This window comes from Podarcis raffonei, chromosome 2 (assembly GCF_027172205.1).
Source record: "Podarcis raffonei isolate rPodRaf1 chromosome 2, rPodRaf1.pri, whole genome shotgun sequence".
NCBI classification, from domain to species: domain Eukaryota; kingdom Metazoa; phylum Chordata; class Lepidosauria; order Squamata; family Lacertidae; genus Podarcis; species Podarcis raffonei.
Genome location: NC_070603.1, coordinates 30,053,554 through 30,076,882, shown reverse-complemented (window position 1 = coordinate 30,076,882; position 23,329 = coordinate 30,053,554). Strand labels below are relative to the sequence as shown.

The 23,329-nt window shown below is 42.7% G+C and overlaps 1 protein-coding gene across 4 annotated transcripts in view; it reads left to right on the top strand.

The window, feature by feature from the left end:
- Positions 1-23,329, top strand: part of RPTOR (regulatory associated protein of MTOR complex 1) — a 308,928-nt gene that overhangs the window by 126,584 nt on the left and 159,015 nt on the right. For all 4 annotated transcript variants that reach the window (XM_053375518.1, XM_053375517.1, XM_053375520.1 and 1 more), the window contains exon 7: positions 10,138-10,197. In XM_053375518.1, the coding sequence (XP_053231493.1) occupies positions 10,138-10,197 (60 nt within the window). The remainder of the gene's footprint in view (positions 1-10,137; positions 10,198-23,329) is intronic.

Here is a 23,329-nt window from a genome sequence, read left to right as displayed (position 1 = left end):
TTGAAAATGCTATAAAAGATTATTATTTGTGTAAGGGAGTTTAACAGCTATTGAGGCAAGCTGCCCACGCTCCAATCTAGGCTTTGTAGCTCACAACCAGAGGCATAGAAAGTGTCTCTGGAAAAGCACTTTTCTGTCCTTGGTATCATTGAACTGCAAAGAAATCAGGTGTTCAGAGAACAGTAAAAATAAACGTACAAACTGGACATTTTTAGGATGGGTAGAGGGGTCATAGTGCGTCTCCCAGATTAATGTGTTCATCTTTGTACAGAAGCCTAGCTTTTATTTTGAAATTGGGCTATTGTTTTCTGGTGTTGAAAGACATGCAGGGACCGAGTAACACCCAAATGAACTGTTTCTGGTAGAGAAAAGCATTCTCTTCCATGTTATGCTACAGGCTCTTAATATTCAGTGCTTTGCAACAGAGTCATTCTCTGCAGGTACGGCTTGCTGTAAGGCTGGAGGTCCATTTACATTTTGCATCACTCTGAGATTAGTATATAAAGATCATTGCTTATCACATGCCTGGATGGCATGCACATTAATAACGTGGGCTACAGACCTTTCAGTAGACATTTCAAAGCATTTGGTGTTAAATTCTCACAGCATAAACTCCATCTCTACTAAAAGTAGGTCACTAAGATACTGCAGTTGTAATGGGTAATAGAGGAATATCCTGCATACCAAGCAGTGAATGTTAAATTTTGAAATTCCCCTCTTATTAAGTGGAAAGAATCAATCAAAATACTGCTTCCACCAAGCTGTGTGTGTCTCCATTTTCCATATAAGCGTAACATGCTGTGCTCAAAGAGCTTGAAATTCCAGCGAACTACATAATAGGATCCGCAAACAAGTGTGATTCATTGATTGGAGGGCTGGGCTTGGATCTTGAGAGATGTGGGTTCACACAGTGTTCTCTTTCTGAGAAAAGACTTTTCTGCTGTTTGTTATTTCTTGTGAAGCTGAAGGGGGCTACAGAAGCTGTGTTTGGCAATGATTGGAAGATGGTTGGATTGGAAGATGGTTCCCCAATGCACCAGGAAATAGCTCAGCTTATTATGCGTAAATTGGAGTCAACTGTTTCTCCAGTTGACGGATCAGCAGAGTCCATCCCCCACCCTTTTCACAGAAGAAGCAGCTAGTAGACGCAGGTGGAAAAAGGGCTGAAAATTTGCAAGTGGGAGGGGAACAAGTATTTCCTGTTGTGGTAGAAAGATGATACCGCTATGTTAGTAACCATGGTTCCTCTTTTACACAACCCAGACACCTGACCTGCACCATGCGGGCCTAACATCATTTCTAGGTGAAGATGGGGTGGACGCATCAACCCCTTGCTCCTAAGAGGTTTTCCATATATATCTATATAGCTCTCTATAAAATCTTATTTGTTACTTGTTCAGACTAATATCTCTGTTTCCTTTTAGGTCACAAGTGACACTCCCTCTCCCCCCATCCCTCCCCCTTTTAGGTGTCTTTCCAGTCACCTAGAATTAATTCTTATTTATCAAAGGTGAATGGCTATTTACAGGCCTAGCTCCTTAGGTAGCAACCACAAGATTTGAATTGCCCAAGGAAGGCAACTAGGTATGTTTTTAGTTGTCTACCAAATTTAGGAGGTGCGCTACTGTTTTTTAGACTAGTGGAAATTGCTGTATACTAGTGTGCCTTCAAGAGAAAGTCCATGTTTGACTATAAACTGCTTTTCAGCACAACTTAATGATGAGAGTGTAACAAGATTGCGAATCGATATCTTTAAGAAGTAATATAAAAGAAGTCATGTGAATAACCAATGATAAATTTTGCAATGTTTCCAGTTTCTATGGTTTTGGGCATTCTGAATAAAGTGCTGTTCAGTTTCACCCTGTAAAAACGCTGCAAAACTGGGAAAAAACCCTGCTGAAAGGAATGCTGTTTCCTTTAATAAGCTGCAGTGCAGGCTACAACCCTTGGGACCCAACTTCAGCAAACTGTTGGAGCTTCACCTTGTATAGTCAGCACTGCAGCAAAAAGCAGAATTATGTTTTCCCCCCCATTATACTTACTCACAAGTCCACCCCCTGATTGTTTTATGAGAACTTTAAAATGACAGCCTGAGAGACACCTGTAGGATGTCTTCCCTTTTCAGGATTGTGTAAAATTGCTAGCATCTAATTTGGAAAAGTCCAAAATAACTCCCGCCTCATACTTAATTGCTAAGTGCCAGTAAATGTCTCTGTATTATTTGTTCGCCCCCTGGGTTTATTAGTTCCTGCTTCATGGCATGAGAATAGGAACTTCTTTAACATTATAAGAAATTGAACTTACTCCTATAAACTTTTATCAAGCTTCTATGAAGAAAGAGCAATGGCATGCATATGATAAGAGAAAAGCAAAGTTTTGTTACTTTTTTAGAGAATATTTCAAAACGAGATATGTTTATCAACTTTTGAAGAAGTAACTACCAAGGGAAAATGAGTGAAAACTTGATATTCCCCTTCCTAAACAGGAGATGGCAAATTTTCAAAGGCAGGTTTTATCTAAAGCAATTGCCTTGAAAAGAGTAGTTTGTGAATATCCAAGGGCAATGATTAATATTGGCCGGGGGGGGGGCAGGATGGAAGTGAAAGGACATGGGTTTGGGGTTTTGTTTTTGTTTTGTTTTTTTAGTAGAATTGAGCCAAATTTTCTTTAGTATTGATTTTTGTGACAAAATATGCATGCTTGATGAGGTAGAACCTTTCATGGAACAGTAAAGCAAACTGAACAACAAAGGTGTTTCTCTGCTTTTTACACCTCCGGAGAACAGTGCCTGCAGCACACATTTTATGGAAGCTCTCAGACTTTTGGAGCAAAGGAACTGAAGCTCCCCAACTGAACTAAGCCTTAAAATGAGTCCCAGTGCATAAATCCACCCCCAGCTTATCTGACTTGGTAACAGTCCCATTCTTAGCCCTGCAGGTATTAGCATGAGTTGAGTGAAAGGGTTACGGAGGCACAGCTCAAACCATCACATTTTCCTTTCCTTTTCTATTATGTTCCCAAATATTTCTGTCTTTCCCTTCCTTCCCTCCCTCACCCTCTTGTACTTCCTTTTACCTACTAGTATTGCATTTTGTCTCCATCTCCACTTCCTTTTCCTTTTCCTCTCTTTTTTTCTGCCCCGTGTCACCTTCTCTGCCACTTTAATTCACCTCTCCATGGCCCTTGTGCCTTCCTCATGTCAGCTTGCCTGAAATCAATATGAACAGGAAATCTGGGGACAGTTCATCATCCTCAGGACCTTATACTGTTGATTGTTCTTTCTTGCCCCTCTGTTGGGTGAAATTTGAAGGAACTCCTCTGATTCTTCCACACCGAAGTAACATATAGTTGTAGTTCCATAATGAAAAGTTTGTTTTAGTTTGTGAAGTCTTGCCATTTTATCATTCAACATTCCTGCCCCCACTCCAGATCAACTCTGATAGATTAAAGTTGCAGTCCTGTGCACACTTACATGAGAGTAAGTTAGAGGAAGTCCTTGCACTGGCTTCTGCTAGCCAGGCTCACAAGTTGAATTTGAGCTGAGTTTCAGTTCAATGCAATGTTTTCAGGATTTTGGACTGCTAATATAGGACATAATCCAGCCACGTTTAAGCACATCTACAGGATTTTTTATTTGTGTGCAATGCTGTATGTGTAGAACTTTTCCCATTTGGGCTGAATTTGACAGTCAGGAGAACATGAAGATTATTATAAGCTCTGTGTTATCTTAGTTTTCAGTTGCTGTTTTGTTAAGAGGGAAATTTTATTGGGATTCAGAATAGAGACAAATAAGATCCATGTATATATGTGCAAGAGAAAAGATACTTCTTCCCCTTCTGTCCTGCTGATGCTTTTTGATTATGAAAGGCCTACCAGCAATGATAGGTTTGTGCTGAGTTTTCTAGTCCTGTTTAAAATTCTTTGCAGCTCTGCAAGAACCCAGGATTAGCTGATTTCTCCTTTTACTGGCATTATGGAAGGAGAGTCGGGGCTTGGCTTTGTGCCACTAGGCAAGTTGAGATTCAAAGCTCTGCAATAACATCAGCTTCAGACCTCTTTAATGACTGGTTTTGGAAATGATACATGTGAGGACATTTTGCATGGTACAGCAGTATAAAATGTACTTGAGCGGGCTGTTTAACTCCTAAGCACTGCTTCTCTCAGCATGATTCCATATCCCTGTATTTTTAAAGGGCGTCAAATCTGCGTAAGTTGTCACTTCTGATTAAAAGGGAAAGGGAGCTTATGCTGCTGTTATATTTTGTCTTTTCTTCTTTGGTGGTGCAGTGAAAATTGGTAGCTTGTTTTGTCTGCCTTTTGCAAATATATGGTGCAAAAAAATTTTTCAAAAAGAAATTCATGCAGAAATTAAGTATAGGTTTCTGGTCATCAAAAAGAACTTGTTGGGATCAGATGTAAAGGCGGATTACTTAACTGGATCAGCCTCTAGACATAAAAACTGCAGAATTCTGCAGTACTGTACTGTGGTCAGAGTACTTGTAAAGGGAAAAAAACCAAAACATTAGTTCAAATCAAATATGTTCCATTATTCATGTTACTAACTGGAATGACTAGCTGTAAACCATGACTGGCTATAAACTACAGTAGGCCACCTGAACTATGGGGTAGAAAAGAGCAGTGGTTATGGTAGCAGTGGGTGGGAACAAAAACCATAGGTAAGTTTCCTTGCACAAAGTTTCCTTGCACAAAGTGATTTGCCTATCTTACAGCTTTTGTTGTATTTATCATCACAGCAAAACTGTGAAATAAAATCGATTGACAGAAGCAACATTCATACATAATACTAAGCCTAAAATCCTGGTTTAGTAAGCAAGGGTATGCATGAAACTATGTAAAGGTACACAGAGCTCCTTTGAAGCCTCTTTGCTCTTCCCTTTGCATGAATGGTTAAACAAGCCTGGATTCAGCACTTCACCATAGCTTCTCATTGCATGTTAACCCAGAGCTGTGATTGTTGTTGAGAGACAATGGAGTACACCTCTGGGGGGTGAAATTGAGCCACTGGAGAATCACAGCGCCCGCTGTGGCTGCAGATACTGGTAACTCGTAACTGCTGTCTCCTGCATTGTTTTCACTGCATTAACAGCAGTGGAGTGACCACTCCGGGACACACGTCTGGACATTATGTATGGAAGTCCTGGGCTGACCAGACAACAAGACACCCCCACCTCGACCTTGGTTGAAATGAAAGCAGAGAAATACATTTGGCAGCAACCTGGTTGCAGGAGTTGCTGAAAGGAGGTGTGCACGACTCCATCCTAGGGACTCCACTCCAGATTTGTGTAGTGTTTACTTCTTAGCCCTTTCTTCTCCCAAAGATGTCCCACAAGGCAGTGGATATAGATTTTTCCTCATGGTTTACTCCCGAAGCCTTTCTCATGAATGGGTATAACCGCAAGGCAAGCAGAGGTTTAGGGCAGGCTTCCTCAACCTCAGCCCTCCAGATGTTTTTGAGACTACAGTTCCCATCATCCCTGACCACTGGTCCTGCTAGCTAGGGATCATGGGAGTTGTAGGCCAAGAACCTCTGGAGGGCTGAGGATGAGGAAGCCTGGTTTAGGGCCAGAGTATTCCCTCTTCTAGGTGACTGCCTCCCAAGGCTGATGAGTTCCATCTGCTCCACGTTTCCCTCCACAACATGTGCCTTCTCGACCATTGGACCCCCTATTGTTTTCATCCTCTCAATCCACCTGAACTTGTCTTCGCATGCAGGGAAGTCCCTAACTCACTGAGGGTTTGAGACCCACCAGCTACCCTCACCTGGTTTAGCCAGCCGGTCGAATCCACTTCTTGGGGTGTGGCTGCTGTTACGTGCTGGTGGCTTCTTGGAGCCACAGGTGACAGCTGAGTGCAGAATGGAGACCAAAGGTGGACAAGCTACCGCAGGAGTACGATGTGTCCCCCACCAGTGGTACTACCCCTCCCCTAACACCCTATGACCAATGACTTAAAAATAAAGCAGGATGTCAAACCATGGTTTGAAGTTGACTTACTATCCTGACTTATTTTGAAGCTGTTAACCATAGTTTCCAGGCACACATATAACAGGAAACTATGCTTAAATGCTGAATTCTGTGGTGGGAGGAACAAAGTAGCTGTCATCTGGTGTATGCCAACCATTCATATCCTGGTTTTGCATTGTGGGCAAAACCCTGCTCTCTGTTTCTGTCTGTCTGTCTGCCTGTCTGTCTGTGTCTGTCTCTCTCTCTCTCTCTCTTTTCTTCAGCACTTTGACTTTTACCATTTTCTTCTTCTTTTAACTAGCCCTATTTCCCTATAGGCACTTACTGATGACTGGTAAAAAGAAGCATTTGGAATTTAATTTTTGCTGAGTGTCTGCATTTTAAAGTACTCTAGATAAGTGGTCTGAAAGGCAAGTTCTACGTTTCATTTGGTGTACTGTTTAAGAAGTTTGAAACAAAAACATTGCCAATATAGGTTTTTATCCTGAGGCCTTTCTGAGTGCTATCTCTGTGTGCCTTCCAAGTCACCCATGTTTACCGTGATATTTATACAACACTTAGACCTTTTTTTTTCATCTCCTCCTGTCATGCTAGCACATCATTGTTTTATTTCATAGCTGGTTATTTCAGAAGTAGCTATGGATGAAGAAGGAACACAAGAAAAGTGTTTTGTCTTTGTTATTCTTGAGAGAAAATGCATGGTGTCCCTTACAGAGTGGCAGGTATAAACTAGTTTGCCATGTGGAGATTTAGTCTGGAGACAGCAGGGGCTCATTAAAGGAGAGCACTAAGAGCATTTCCTCCACTAATCTATTCTGAAGTATGATAGCAGACCTGTGGCAGTTGCAGCCCTCTGAACATGAAAGCTGTGAGTGCTTGCTGAGTTTGTGCCATTATGCTGAGTACCATGGTGAACTGACTATGCCCCAGAAAGGGTGTTTTCCTTACTAATCAAAAGCAGAGTGACCTGATTCATTATTATGTTTCCCTCAAGAAGCTAAAAAACCCCTTGAAATTTCTGAAGTCAGCTTTATTTACATCCTGCTCATACGCTTTTGTTCAGTGCCCTAGAGGGGCAGAACAAAATGACAGCTTTTTAATGTGCAGAGTTTGTATGAAAATATCATTGACCCCAGATGTGCACCATATTTTGAAAGAAAGAACAAAAGAAAGAAAGAAAGAAAGAAAGAAAGAAAGAAAGAAAGAAAGAAAAAGAAAGAGAAAGACCAAATGATGCACTTGACACATTGTCACTTTTCCCACTCCATTAGGTACATAGGAGGCCTGCCACAGCTGAACCAGCAAATCCTAATCAAAAGCCTACTGAATCGAGGTATAAGTTTTGGTAGCTCATGACAAGGGCTGTCTGGATTGAGGCAGGTGGCTGCCATTCAATCCTGAGGCCTAGGAGGTATAGCTCGGAAGACGCTGCAAGGGCCCTAATAAAAGAAAATGGAACTACAGCAGCCAGAAACTGTTGTACCCCTTTAAGGCCATTCCATCAGATTTCAAAAGATAAGCTGAGCGAGTTAAGGTCATAGGAGACTGAAGATTTCCATGGAAATACTATGTTCCCATTGAGTCATTGACCATCAAGTAGCTGGTCTTTAACATTTGCCAGTGCCTATAGCTGCATATCAATTAGTACATCCTTGTCAACGTTGCATCTGAATTTCAGGAGACTGAACATGCATCATTTGTGATCCTTGCCAAAGGTTACCTACATTCTTTTGCTTGGTAATCTTCTCTGTAGAGAGTGGTAGGTTGAAGGCAGAAATTTAATGGATGGTGTTAGAGGAAAGCATGGATTAGATGGATGCTGGTACTGTGGAATCAGAAACCAATCAAGGAAAACTATACGTGTGGACACAGGAATCTTTCTTATACTGAGTCAGACCATTAGTCCATTTAGCTCAGTACTGTTTACACTCACTGGCAGCATCACACTAGGATTTCCCCCCAGCCCTACCTGGATATTGAATATGAGACCTTCTGCATGCATAGCAGATGCTATTCCACTAAGCTATGTTCTCTTCCCTAAATGGATGTGACTTGTAGCAGCCAGTCTTGGTTCTTCCTAGCCTCACTACTCATTTGTCTGCATCCTATCTCTTTCCTCTCCCAGTTTTGGCTGTCAAAAACAAAACATAAATTTTATTTTTTCCCCAAGAAATGTGTATAAATATAGCTAAAGACATAAGTAGTGTTCAAAATTAGCCAGGTGCAAGGCACATTTTGTGTCTGGCACGGGTCCAACTATGACCACGCAGAGATCTCTGGATGCCAGGCTGGTGAATGGGAAAAGCAAAATGTCACTTAGAGAAGAATCTGAAATATTTTCCTTGAAGCTTGAATTTGTTTTACTTTGGATTTTTATTTATTTTGAGATTTGAGATTTGTTGTTTAAAATACTACTACTACTACTACTACTACTACTACTAATAATAATAATAATAACAGCCACTGGGTAAGAAGTGGTGCCTAGAAATTCCATTGTGGTGACTGCAACTTAGGTTTAAGGTGCCATTTGAAGATCAGCTTATATATCTGAGTTTCTAAGAAACAAAATGATATGTGAAAGATGCACGTGGATAAGAAAATTAAAAGGTCCTATCATGTATCCTGGTCATCACTGCACTCACAAAAATGCTTTATAGCATTTCAAGGTCAGCCACATGAGAAGGAAAATTGGAAGGGTATGGAATATATGGTCAGAGCAGGTGATATATAGTCAAAGTAGGGACAATATATTCTGCATTAATGCAAAGTAGATACACACTTTTATAATGTACAGAAACTCATACCTCTGATAACACAGAGAGGCTGCCACTCAACAATTTTTTTGTCTTCTGCACAGGAATGGCATTGGCTTTATGTTTTGTAAAGCAGTTAGTGCATGACTAGTGTAAAATAAACACTAAAGAGCAGAAGTACTGCTCTGATTGCTGCATTTACAGTGAAGTAAGAAATCAATATGTATATTGTAATGCAATTAGGTATTTGGCAAAGGTGGTGAAGCCGCTGGCAGTATTTGGCTAAGCTGCCCTAACATCAAACACACGCAAAAGGTCTGAGCAGATAGAAGGGTCTCTAACAGAACAGTTTTGATTCTATGGAGATAGAGGGGTATGGCAAACAAAAGGAAATAAAAGAAAACATGGGTCTTGGAAAGGTAGAAGATGAAGGTTGGGTTGGCAGCAGGCGAAAGGAAGCTGGGAGAATGGGGGGGGGGGTAGAGCAATGGAGAGCTGGAACCAGAGCTTGCTTTGTGCTTCTGCTAAACCCTGAAATTTGTTTTCAGGCTTTAATCCTGGAGAATATGAAGTGAGACTAGATGAATGTGACTCTGAGAAGATTCAGAATTCATCTTTCTCACCATTGTATGAGGTCACAGTTGCTGTTTCCATTTGGGCTTGAACCCGAACATTTTCTTGTACTGGCTGGAAGAAGTGCCCTAGAGTAGTGAGGGCATCAGAGAAAGGCGCAGGAGAGAGAGACGAAGTTCATATTGATTTGAAACAACTTGCCAAATCTTTGGCTGGAGGCCATATCTTACGTGTTTTTTGCTTGAGTCATTTGGAAGCATCTGTTCACTCCCAGTGTGGTGCACTGTTGTCTGGACTGAATAGGTTAAACTGTTGAAATTGGAGGGAATAATTACAGTAAATGCTCTATTGGTCCCTTCCCAGCAAACTCTTCTATGAATGGAGGTGTTTTAGCAAGGCATTGCTTTCTTGACTCATTCCCCAGTTCTTCTTTCAGCATCTGTTCTCTGGGGAACTCCAGCTACCAAATCATATTACTCTATTAGTTCAGTTTTATTCAGTGCTTATTCCATGCTCCCTAGAAGTTGTGGCAAATGACCGAAACTTTCTCCTCCTCTTGCTGTCCCTCCCTCTTCCAAACTTGTCACTATGGCAGTTGAAGCGCATAGGCTTGACACTAATGATGGAAACCACTGCAGAATCACAAGTGAAGCAAATGCTCCTTCCTGTTATGCTGTAGCAAACTTTTTTTTTGTTTTGTTTTTATTTTACAAAAGCATTGTAATAATGAGGAACTCAATTACTGCCATGGAACCTTTTGGGTAGCCTGTCATTATAGGTTTAATTAGCATGATTTACTTATATACTCTCTCTTTTTTCATCTGCAGGTTTTGCATGCAGAAGAGTGTGAGACTGGTACCAGGAGTCACGCTGGATTTAATAGAGAAGTAAGCACAATTTCAGAGACTTTTAAAAACTTCTTATTTGCCCAACTTTACTTTTTCCAATTTATTTAACTGGAGATTCTCAGGTTTCTTGGAGTGTGTCCTTCCATCCCATATGGCTGTTTCGTCAAAGCAACCTCCCACACAAAGGCTGTTTTTGTAGCCAAAGGGCAGTCCCCAAAGGTCAGACACCTGCTTATTTATTTTCTGAAAGGGGCAGGGACATGAGCCAAAGCAGAGCTAGGTATCCTGAGACTAAGTAAAATAAAGAGGAAGAGATAAGCCTGATACACACCACAATTGTGTTTCTCTGTTGTAAGGCTACATTTTGTAGTCAACATATGGTTGTGATGATCTGTGTGTTTTGGCCTTCAAGAAGGGGTAGGAATCACAGCACAGCTACAGGGGTGGTCCCTACCCACCTCTGCAGTCATTACCAGTGTTCTTTTTTGGAGGGGGGGCAGAATTATGCATGGGCAGAATTGAAATGCTTTGCCAAGAAACCCTGACACCACAGTTGCTCTAACCCTCTTTTCAGTTCTCTTTATTATTGCAAAAAGAAAATGTGACTGAAGGGCGTGGTCTTCTTTTATCTGTATTTGCCCTCGGGGATGGCACACTTGTTTTGGACATGCGCTACGGTTTCATGTTGGACATCTTTGGACGGTGTTTTGTCAGCGGAACAGGGACCAAGGCAATCTTCAGTGATTCACAGCTCCCAACAACCCCAACACCACCTCTCATGCTGCTGCAAAGGGTCTCACAGACTTCTGGAGGAGATTGGTGGTTGCCTGGAGGAGCCTGTGGGAGGGGAGGGAGAACCTCTGAAATTTGCCTCTGTCCCTGTTGTGCTAAGGCTCTGCCTAGATCCAAGAGCTTTTTGTCAGCAGAGGGGCACCAATTGGATGCAACCCATTAATCCTATTGGTAGGAAAGTTTCCTATTGCTATGGTAGCAGGAGGATTGTTTATTTGGCAACATCACTTTATTGTGTCCTGAGTATTTTTAAGGATGGTGCCTCTCTGGTGAATGTGGTGAGTGACTAGCCATCCTTCCAGGTTTGTATCTGCTGCATCCAAAGGCAAATAAATCCCACAAGAAGCTCTAAGGTTCCTCTGCGGCATCAGCTTGGATTTGGCACAGCAAACTACCCATAACCTTCCACCCTGACCAGCATAAGATCCAGGGCTTGGTATACATTGGCCCTTCCTCCTTTAGAGCCCATGGCTCCTCAGCCAGGGTTAGCATTGTTCAGTTAGACTACCTCGGACTTATCAAATGCACAGAGATTCAAAATTACATACACTAGCTTGTTTGCAACTTTAAAGTATTTGTCGTTTTATGTTACTACTGTAAAGTATAGCTCAATACAACATTGACCCTTTTTTTTAAAAAAAAGTGAAGCTACTATTTGTTGGAGGCTTAAACAATGCTCATAGAAGAGGTTTAAGAAAATTGAATATTTATTGTTGTTGTGTGCATTGACTTTTTAAACACAGAACATGTTGACATTAAGGAATTTGTACAAGAATTTTGCCAAAGTTTCTGCTTGCCAATCTATGGGAAATTTGTACCATATGTTCTTAGGCGATGCTCTGAAATAAATTGATTTTGGTGGGGTGACGTTGTGTTGTTTCCCTACCACATTTCTTTTAGCCTCTGGAAAATGGCCAGCCTTTAAAGTACGCGAAGGTGCCTGGAAAGTGTTAAGTAGTGAGATAGTGCAGTGTTAGTACTTTCTGAAAGCTTGGGTTAAGAAAAGCTGATATTACTGACACTGCAGCATGCCTGCAGATGAATATGCATTGATAGAGCTCTGCCCTTTATCCAGTGCTGGAGTAGCATGGCATTGCCGGAGGCCTAATGAAGTGCACTGGCATAGATCATGATGTGGGTTGCATAGCTGCAGCAATGCACAAAAAGAAGTTTGCACTGTGCTTGCTTAAGCAACGACTCTTTTCAGCCACTGCAATCATTCTCTCTTATAATGTCTAAAATTCCTCCTGCATCTTGACTATCTGCCAAAAACTTGTGAAAAGACAAACAACAGCTTATTCTTTTGCATCGGTTAGCTGCACTCTTTTGGGCTCTGTAAACCTACCATCCAAGCTGTATGGTATCATAAAAACAGATACTTTCCCATTTCAAGGCAAGCTGACAAAAAACAGATATGGTTTTCTTTCCCCAAAGATGGTTTGGTTTATGCAACCCTGACCTGGATATGGAAAGGTTAAACTAAAACCTTCCGCATGTGCATTTTTGCAATGTTCCTGTAGGTTGCTTTGGTGCAGAAAGAGATGGGCTCTTTTGAATCTTGGTTCAGTGATGATTTGCACCTTTTCTCCTTATACTTCTATTTTGTATCGAAGTACAATTGAGTGGGAGCAATTAATAAGAGATAATTTGATTTTCAATATGTCTTTCCCTTAGAAGCATTCCTTGTCAAGCAAGATAAATGGGAAGAACATATTGTGGACTCATTTAGGTTTCTGATGTGCCTCTTCAAAAGCAATTAGTCTCCCCGCACCCACCCATTCCACCTATCAAGGCTAAAATTTTGTAGCAAAGACACCTAAATGCATTATAATTGTAATGAATAGGGGTGCAGGTGCATGGGCATAATTGAAATGCTTTGCCAAGGATTCCTAAGATACAACAGTTGCTCTAGCCCTCTTTCAGTTCTCTTTATTACTGCAAAAAGAAGATATTCACAGCAGAATTTGGCAGCTAATGCAAAATACCACAGTTTTCAAAGAGTTTTTGCAGGAAATAGCTGTGACTGCAACACAATAAGCACCAAGTCTCAGCAGCTGGCCCAAATCTTCCGAGACTTAGTAGCTTCGTAGCAGATAACTGGCTAGAAATAGCAGATATTTCTAAAGGGTAGTCCAAACTTTCCTGTTAATTTTCTACCACAAAAATTGTGCTTCTGGTTTTCCCGTCCTTTCTTCTGCCGCATCTGACACTGTCCTGTCACCATTCTCATTCAGTTTAAAAGATTTACAACAAAGTAATATAATTGAACAAGCATGTTCTTGTTGCATAATTTAGTTCCTTGCATTACACAATCTTCTGGGTTGTTGTTTTTAAGTGTGACATTAGAAGGTTTTGTTGAAGATTTCCACTTTAGATCATTGTTCTTGGTTTTCTAGTTAAGAGGATTCTCCAGAGCTGCAGCCACTGGCAGGCTGTCTTAATTGGTTTACCATTGCTATTTGAGATAGAGCCAGTATGGAGGAGTTGTTAGAGTGCAGGACTAAGATGTGGGAGAACAGGGTTCACATCCCTACTCAGTTATGAAGTTTGCTGGGCCTACCTCACAGGGTTCTTGTAACTATAATATGGGAAGGAGGAGAATCATGTATGCCACTTTGAGCACCTTGGAGGAAAGGCAGAATATAAATGTAATACTAAAATAAATAACAAATGTGGACCAACTTCAGCCTTGCAACAATCTACTTTGTGTTTGACTTCAACCTCAACTGAGCCAGCAACAATTTAGCTGATCAGGGGATCACAGTCATTCACAACTGAAACTGCATCTTCGAGCCATTCAGCGTGATGCTGAAGTTTGTAATGGAATACAAACCTTGGTAAGTCACTGCCTTTAACTTCATGGCTTGTGACTGCGAAGTACTACTTGCCTCCAGTTGTGGCTGCCCCTATACTACAAAGTTGAGTGGATATCCTTCTTTTGGCACCCACACCATCAGAGCTGAATTGGGTGGTTACAGAGCAGTGGGCCTTCTTGGTAGTGGCACCTCCTCCCACCGGCGTTTTAATCCTCTGTACATTGCTATCTTGATGCTCCGTTTGTTTTTCATTCTGCTTGCTTTTAAAACTGCTCTTGCTGGTGTGTATGAATGATTTTGTTTCCTCAGTTACAATTTTAACTCTTTGTAAGCTACCCTCACAACCTATTGAAGGCTGATGTATACATAAAACAATAAAATAAAATAAGCAGATTGTTTCCATGGTACCTTTCTGAGACAAAAGGAAAAAAGGAAGGGGGGACGACTGCCAGACCTAGCACATTGGTGTTCTGGATTCCAGGATGTTTGCTGCAACCAAGAAACAGCTTAGGACTCGGAGCATAAAGGCAACCATAATTTTCCTGTAGCCTTGGAACCCAGCGATTGTTCTTTGTATCTGGATTGTTTGCTGCTGCCACCACCAGCGCTCATGGAGTAGAAGGTATATCCTCCCACCCCAGGATGGGTGTGTGTGTGTTTGTGTGTGTGAAGATCTTCCTCTCTGTAAATGCCACTGGGCACTAATTTGCCCTAGCATCACCATTCTGAGGTTGGAAGGAAGGAAGAAACTGGCACCCTACCAGGAATTCATTGGCAGTCGACCCTATAGACCACAACTAATGCTGTGCACACCTCTAAGAATGCCAGTGAAGATTGGATTGCCCTATCTAAAATGTCAAGTTCTGCCTTGCTGATTTGCTCAAGTAGATCTCTGTCGAACAATTTGTCCATTTCGTTCCAGAACAAGTTCCAAAATGGAAAGCTGTCGCCTTAATGGCTTTATCTACTTCAGTATCAGTAAATCTTCAGTGAATAGTGCTTGACAAAAATGAAGCTGTGTCAGACTTGTGCAGATTTTCAAGTGGAACCGTACTGCCATCTGAGATTGAAGGGGTACATTAAGAATAGGGCCCATGCCTGGGCCACTGTACCCAGTTTGAGCCCTGTGCCAGACCTCTTCCCTAGCCCTGCCTTTGGAGCATTCCTTTTTACTGGAGGTCATCTAGAAAGTAGGGTAAAATGCATTTTAATGGACTAGGAAATTTTAAAAACCGCATTTACAAGTATACAAGAGCTGTATGTCTGTGATGCGTTCATACATAGTTGCACAATTAAAGGTTTATATGCAAGCTGCATGTGTATGTGAGTGCATCTCTATCCCCTGCGCATCCACAAAGCCAAGAAAACGTTTGTTCACCCTTGCAGACTGGATGCTTGTAATAACATGATCATCTTCTCAAATGCAGCTTTGGAAGCCCAGCCATAACTGTTCTTTCTTCAGTATGAGAGAGCTTTTAAATTCACAGTGACTTAGATGAAACACTGTTTTTCCACCTATCACTTTGACAGCCAGTGTGCAATCTGTACCCATTGAGTAATATTTGCATGAAACACCAGAAAAGGGTAGGAAGGTCAGTCGGAAAGTGGAAAACAGTCATTCCCCCTATTGCCCTCCTTCACTCCCAAAGCAGTGTGCTGAGAATGTGTTGAGTGGCTTGGCAGATGAGCAAGAAGAAGAAGAGGAGGAGGAGGAGAAGTTGTTTGGATTTGATATCCTGCTTTATCACTACCCAAAGGAGTCTCAAAGTGGCTAACATTCTCCTTTCCCTTCCTCCCCCACAACAAACACTCTGTGAGGTGAGTGGGGCTGAGAGACTTCAGAGAAGTGTGACTAGCCCAAGGTCACCCAGCAGCTGCATGTGGAGGAGCGGAGACACAAACCGGGTTCCCCAGATTACGAGTCTATCGCTCTTAACCACTACACCACACTGGCTCTCAGAACAGAACAACCCTTCCATTTATCTTCTCCCTTTCCTGCTTCCATATGAACAACATCTGATAAATTAGCTGTGAAGTTTTTGACTGGGTAGATCAATATTCAAAGCAAGCTCAGGACTTATGAATCAAAACAATCTTACATGGAATGTTTTGTCTGCTCCCAGCTGTGCTCTGCATGAAAAGAACTGGATTGGTCTGCTGTTGGATACCTAGACCTGGATTTGATACTGCATGACCTGCACAGCACAGGCTAATCTATATAACAGAGACTGCTTGTTGCTTAGTACAAATCCTGCCCAGACTGACTGAACCTGGCAGGGTAAATAAGGCTTCTTGGTAGTGACAGATTATGTGGGAAAAGACAAAGAGAAATCTCTTTGGCTCGCCACATTTGAAAAAGAAGATTGCTGCTAAGTCAGGATTGCAAATCTGTTTGGTAAAGTAAATAAGAAAAGAGGAGAGTGACTGCAGCTCTTTCATTTGTCTTGGGGACTGCTTTACATATGAACTTTGGCCCTTAACTTAAAAGCTGTGTAGATTTTTCAGGCTTTGTTTCTCTTATGCCACCACTGAGCACATCAGAATTCATTTTTCCTGCTGTTTGCAGCATGCTTCATGTATTTTTCATCACAGTAATCTAGGTCGCATACTGCATGCTCTGCATTGGTGTTTTATTCTGAAGGTTCCAGCAAATTTTTCTTTGCAATCTGTATTTCAGACTGTAGAATTAAAAGTATGTGCTGTTAAATAACTCATAAAGCTGAGCATGGCTTGAGGGAGAAATGCCTGCAATCCTGAAATAATCTGGTTTTTTAGGCAACTGATTCGTACCTCCCTCTTTCTTGTCTTGTGATTGAGGAGTTCAGCCAGCTCAGGGAAGGTTTTTCCAATAACCGTTAGTTGGTTTCAGTAATCATTATATCTCAGTGAGACAGCAGCTTCTGCTTCCCCATATTGGGCAGGACGTGAATCCTGTGCTCAAAAGTAAGTTGCACCTATTGTCTGTAGCTCAGTGGTAGAGCATCGCCTTTGCATACAGAAGTCCCAGGTTCAACTCCTGACATCTACAAGTAGGGCTACAGAAAACCCTGGGGAGCAGCTGCTTATGTATTTTACAAAAAATCAAAGTGGTTTACAAAAAGCTTGTCAGCATCCATACTGGATGTACGATTGATCTGACTTCATAAACCGAGGTACCACTGTAAAAATCTTCTTGTTTGTTTGGATAGGAACAGCAAGCAGGTCTTGGATTTAGACTACAGCCAGGCATTGTGTATATTGGTATTCTATGGAAGTGTTTGTTTTTTTAACAAACCTAGAATACAGCAAAGAATCTCAGCTCTCTCTAAAGAAAGAGAGAGAACAAGTTAAGAATCTAGTAAAGATGTGATTGAAACTTGCAATCTCAGAAGCCAGAGGACTTGCTGAGTAAGATTCACAGGGGGTGAGGAACAGTTTCATGCATCACCCCACTCTAGCTCCTTAAATAGCAGAAGCAGGTCTTGCAAAACAGTGAAAACAACAGAGGAAACTACACACAGGAAAAAATGTGTAAATTAATTCATTTATTTAAAATATTTATATATTTGTATCTCCTCCTGCTCAGGGTGGCTTACAACTTGTTCTTAACTAAAACTCATTAATATTAAAATCACATAATTTAATTCACCTGAATTCCATTTTGGGGGACAGAATTTAGCTCATGGTTGCATGAAATGTTGTTTGGTTAATGTTGAAGTCTCACAGCCTCAGGGATCACCAATATCCATATTGAATTAGCAAGAATTTCCCCTGAAGTCTTCTTGGCTAGAGACTTGGCATGTCTGTTTTTTCTTGTGTTATGTGGTGAGATTGCAGTACTAAATATGGTGAGCACAGGCCTGACTAACAGTAGGAAAATACATTTCATGTTTGTGCAGGGATGCCAAATTGTGTCTCTCACCTGAGGTTCTATGCATTATCTGAAGAAGAGGCGGCATGTCAAGGGCATTGTGAGAGTCAGGACCCGGGAATGGTACTGAGACTACTGTTGGCTTCAGTGCATCTAAGTGCACCTACTCTTCAAACATGCTGGAGTTGGTCACTTGTTTGGGCAGCACCTGGGTTGGTGATGATGGAGACTGAAAGAGTTACCATTTGATTACAATATTCCTGAGGGGAAGGAATGTTCTTGCATCTGGGCCGAAGAAAAATTGATTATTAAGTATTTAGCTCTGACTCTAGAATAGTTAGCTTTAAAGTATTGGTGCCGCTGTAACAGTTTCACCTCCTTATGTATTGTTACACCTCCCCCCCCAAAAAAATCTCTGAACCACGCAAGATTCCAGGTTTTTCAAGTGCTTACTCAGGGTTTGTGTTTCCTTTTGGAAATGAGGCACAATGGAGACTGTGGTATCTTTTTGATATATGGTTTATTTACACATACATATGACCTGAGCCTATGATGGAGGGGTTCAAAGTATTACAGTCCAAGAGGGTGCTGTTTCTCCCATTGCTGCAGCCTTGGATCAAAGAAAGAAAGAAAGAAAGAAAGAAAGAAAGAAAGAAAGAAGGAAAAAGCTTTTTCCCTCGGTCACATCATCACCACTGGAATCCTTAACAACTGTCCCTCTTTTGGCTCTGCTCACAATCTCTAAGCTCAGGGAACAATTCCCTCCATTTTCTGGCTGGCACAGAGTCTTTGCATTGTTAATCGCCCATTACTTTCCTTTGGTTCTCCGTGATGACTCTTCTCCTAGGCGATATCCTGAGCATGGAAAAACTGGTTTGGCACTGTTAAATCCAGCGTTTGGCAACCCATCTCATTAGTGCAAGCGTAGATTAAACACCCAGGAATTTAGGGGAGTCAGAAATTAGAAGGGGAGTCCAGTTACCCACAAACTCATAATAGTATGTTATCAATAAAGTGAGCAGCAGTAGTTAATAGGATGAAAGAGCTGCTTCAGAACATCTTCTTTATCTTATCTCATCCTGTCCATAATTGAAGTGCTTATCCTACTATGTGTTTTTATAGTGGTCTTCTCTGGACAGAGGAATTGAAGGTTTTCTACGGTTTTCTCAGGGGTGTGGGTGTTGGTGTGGGTATGTGTCAGAACCAATGAAATCAACAGAAAATGTATTTGTGCAGTGAATGCTGTGTAAATTGGGCAGCTTTCTTTTCATTTTTGTGTTATAAATAGCCATTATGGTTGAAAATATTCTCAAGGCTGCCAAATGGTACATTGAGAGCAAAGAGAGGAGCTTCATCATTAAACCACCGAGTATTGATTAAGCTGTCAGGGCATTTGCCAAACTGGATTTATTGTGTAATTGGGGGACTTGCTGTATGGCAGTCATTCCCCCCCCTTCCCTCCCCCCAAAAAAACCCAGAGATTGAACCAAGAAGTCCTTCTAAAACTCTTTTTTATTAAAACAGACAAGACTGATTTCTCTCTCCCAACATCAATTTTAGCCCACCTGGGACACTTGCAACTTCTGTTTCTTCCCAATCATTCTCATGGATGCAGCAATAGAACCTTGTTAAACAATGAAATAAGCAGTGTCAAAGTATGTTAGCCTGCATAGGAAAGCTCAGCTTTGGGAAAGGAGTGATTTTTACCTGCTACTTTTGTTTTAACCCTCGTGCAAAATTTGGGCCACTGAAGTAATCAGTGGCACCAAAACATTCCTTGAGCCTTCTCTAAAGATTAATGGAGTTAAATGGACGCTATGAAAGGTTGCAGTGTTAAAACCTAGTGTTAAAAGAGTCACTATGCTAGCAGTAAATCATTTTGATTTTGTACTTACATGGCTCAGCAGGTTTGAAATGCAGCATGCACTATAAGTTGTAGCTGTCCATGGTATATATTTTCCCCTAAATGCATCTAATTTAAATATCACAAAAAGCGTTTGATTGTGGAAGAATGAAATTTAAAAACAACACATCATATACAAATAGCAGCTGCCTACTTGCACAGATAGGGGAATGCACACATGGGCCCAGCCCATAGCTGTCAACTTTCAGATTTGAAAATAAGGGATCAGCAGCCTCGAAAATAAGGGATCAGCAGCCTCACCTGTCCTGGGGACAGTCTATGGGATATCTAACAATCCGGGATAGCAGTGGGAAGCAGCGAGAAACGGCGCTGGAATAAGGGAATTTGCCACAAAAAAAGGGAAGGTTGGCAGCTATGGCCCAGCCTATTCCTGTGGCTGTAATTTGTTTCAATATTTATTTTTAAAATATTGTGTCTGTGATATGTTCGTGGATTACACACAAAAAATTTAATGTGCTTGATGGTGATGATGCTTTTAAATAATATTTTAAAAACTGATAATTCTTAACATATACACAGTCAGTGTTAGTAGAATGGTGAAGGAACCAACCAGAAATTGAATAGCGGTTTGTTTTCCTCAGGTACAATTTGAATACCAAATCACATTAGGCTCATCAATGGTTATCAGATGGTGTTGGAGTCACTGTCTTGCAGGTAATTAGGATTTGTTTGTATATGCTTGGATTCCAAAAAAAGTGTAAATGAAGAAAGAAATTCAGAGGAGGAACTGCCTCTCAGTTTAGACACTACTATTAGCACAAGAATGGAATAACAAAAACCATCAACAGATTCTGTGGGGCCTTTGCAAATTAAAACTAATAGTTGTAGCTTGATACAGTGGTACCTCAGGTTACATACGCTTCAGGTTACAGACTCTGCTAACCCAGAAATAGTACTTCGGGTTAAGAACTTTGCTTCAGGATGAGAACAGAAATCGTGCTCCGGCGGCACAGCAGCAGCAGGAGGCCCCATTAGCTAAAGTGGTGCTTCAGGTTAAGAACAGTTTCAGGTTAAGTACAGACCTCCAGAACGAATTAAGTACTTAACCCGAGGTACCACTGTACAAGGGTGGGGGGAAGTATAAAGATCAGTTTGGAAAAGGATTATATTAGCAGCATTGTAAGGTAAAGGGTAAAGGGGACCCCTGACCATTAGGTCCAGTCGTAGCCGACTCTGGGGTTGCGGTGCTCATTTTGCTTTATTGGCCGAGGGAGCTGGCATACAGCTTCCAGGTCATGTGGCAAGCATGAATAAGCCGCTTCTGGTGAACCAGAGCAGCGCATGGAAACGTCGTTTACCTTTCCACCGGAGCGGTACCTATTTATCTACTTGCATTTTGACATGCTTTCAAACAGCTAGGTTGGCAGGAGCAGGGACCAAGCAACGGGAGCTCACCCCGTCGCAGGGAAGCAGCATTGTAGTAGAAAGCTAATATGGAGGGGGGGGGGCTTCAGGGTTAGAAGGGAAGCTTGGAAGAGCCAGCTGTTATGTTTAAGACAGGCACACTTAAGTGTTGAGCATGTTAGTCTTCAGGACAGCAGTAATGGCAGGACAGAAGACAGAAGAAGTAAATGGAATAAAACCATGTGCAACGCTTCTGCCCTTCCCAAAGTTTCTCATTTTGTTCTGATATATCTTGGAATCACTTCAGGCTTTATATAATCATTCTCTACCATGTGGTTCAGAGTTGATGGTCTCTGCTTTGCAGTGACTTTGATAATTATTTTACTCTTATTTTAGGCTTTCAAAATGGGTTTTGCTGAAGTTGATGTGTGGGGAGTCGACCTTCCCAAGATCAAAGAGCGGTTTGGCTTTTTGATCTTTTTACTGTGGCCACTACAGCCCATGGGGCATTTTCTCTTTGCTGTAGGATAGATTAGAAATCTGACTCGTCATTCAGCATATCCTTTGGACATTTCATTGAACTTCGAAGCAGTTGTTCCCAACTGTGTCTCTTCAAACATGGGGGGGGGGGGCAAATTATACACTGTTTCTGGATAAGTAGGCAACTGACTTAGTCAGAGGGACTGGGATTGAGTGAACTAAAAAAATCAAAAATTAAGTAATTGTGGAAATTTGTATTGCCTTCACATATCCTCTGAAATCCTGTAAAGAGATAAGTGAAATGGGAATTAATGCCAGCACTGCAAATTTGGAGAAACAACCAGTCTGGCTTTACAGAAACATGAGCCACAGGAATATCAGCTGTCAGCATGATACCTTGAATGAGCCTAGACTTGTAATGCTCTCTCACGGCTAAATTTTCAGTTCTTGGGGCACCTTTCTTTCCTTTGGTTCCAGTTGTAGGAAAAGTTTGTTCCTTTTGTTTTGCAACATTAGTACCAGACAGCCAAGCTTACCTTATCTACATATCCATAGTTTGTAGTAATCAGGGCAGTAGCTTGGCAATTAGAAGCAGCCAGATCAGGACAAAGTATACAGTGGTACCTCAGCTTACATATGCTTCAGGTTACATATGCTTCAGGTTACAGACTCTGCTAATCCAGAAATAGTGCTTCAGGTTAAGAACTTTGTTCAGGGTGAGAACAGAAATCGTGCTCCTGCGGCGCGGCGGCAGCAGGAGGCCACATTAGCTAAAGTGGTGCTTCAGGTTAAGAACAGTTTCAGGTTAAGAACGGACCTCTGGAATGAATTAAGTACTTAACCTGAGGTACCACTGTACTACAGTGGTACCTTGGTTCTCCAATGGCTTGGCTCCCAGAAAAATCGGCTCCCAAACGCTACAAAACTGGAAGTACCGTATTTTTCGCACCATAGGGCGCACCGGACCATAGGGCGCACCCAGTTTTTTTGGGGGGGAAATAAAGGGGGGAAATTATTTCCCCCCCAGGCGCGGGGCTGGGGCGGGGGAAGCTCGAGCTTCCCCCGACCCCAGCCCCCAAACAGGCAACTCTCCGCAAGCAGCGGGAGCGCTCCCGCTGTTTGCGGAGAGGTCCGCGAAGCCTGGGCACGCTGATCTCAGCGCGCGCAGGCTTTGGCATGCTGGCAACTCTCCGCAAGCAGCGGGACCGCTCCCGCTGTTTGCGGAGAGGTCCGCGAAGCCTGGGCGCGCTGATCTCAGCGCGCGCAGGCTTCGGCATGCTGGCAACTCTCCGCAAGCAGCGGGAGCGCTCCCGCTGTTTGCGGAGAGGTCCGCGAAGCCTGGGCGCGCTGATCTCAGCGCGCGCAGGCTTTGGCATGCTGGCAACTCTCCGCAAGCAGCGGGACTGCTCCCGCTGTTTGCGGAGAGGTCCGCGAAGCCTGGGCGCGCTGATTTCAGCGCGCGCAGGCTTTGGCATGCTGGCAACTCTCCGCAAGCAGCGGGAGCGCTCCCGCTGTTTGCGGAGAGGTCCACGAAGCCTGGGCACGCTGATCTCAGCGCGCGCAGGCTTCGGCATGCTGGCAACTGTCCGCAAGCAGCGGGACCGCTCCCGCTACTTGCGGAGAGGTCCGCGAAGCCTGGGCGCGCTGATCTCAGCGCGCGCAGGCTTTGGCATGCTGGCAACTCTCCGCAAGCAGCGGGAGCGCTCCCGCTGTTTGCGGAGAGGTCCGCGAAGCCTGGGCCCGCTGATCTCAGCGGGCGCAGGCTTCGGCATGCTGGCAACTCTCCGCAAGCAGCGGGAGCGCTCCCGCTGTTTGCGGAGAGGTCCGCGAAGCCTGGACGCGCTGAGTTCAGCGCGCGCAGACTTCGGCATGCTGGCAACTGTCCGCAAGCAGCGGGACCGCTCCCGCTACTTGCGGAGAGGTCCGCGAAGCCTGGGCACGCTGATCTCAGCGCGCGCAGGCTTT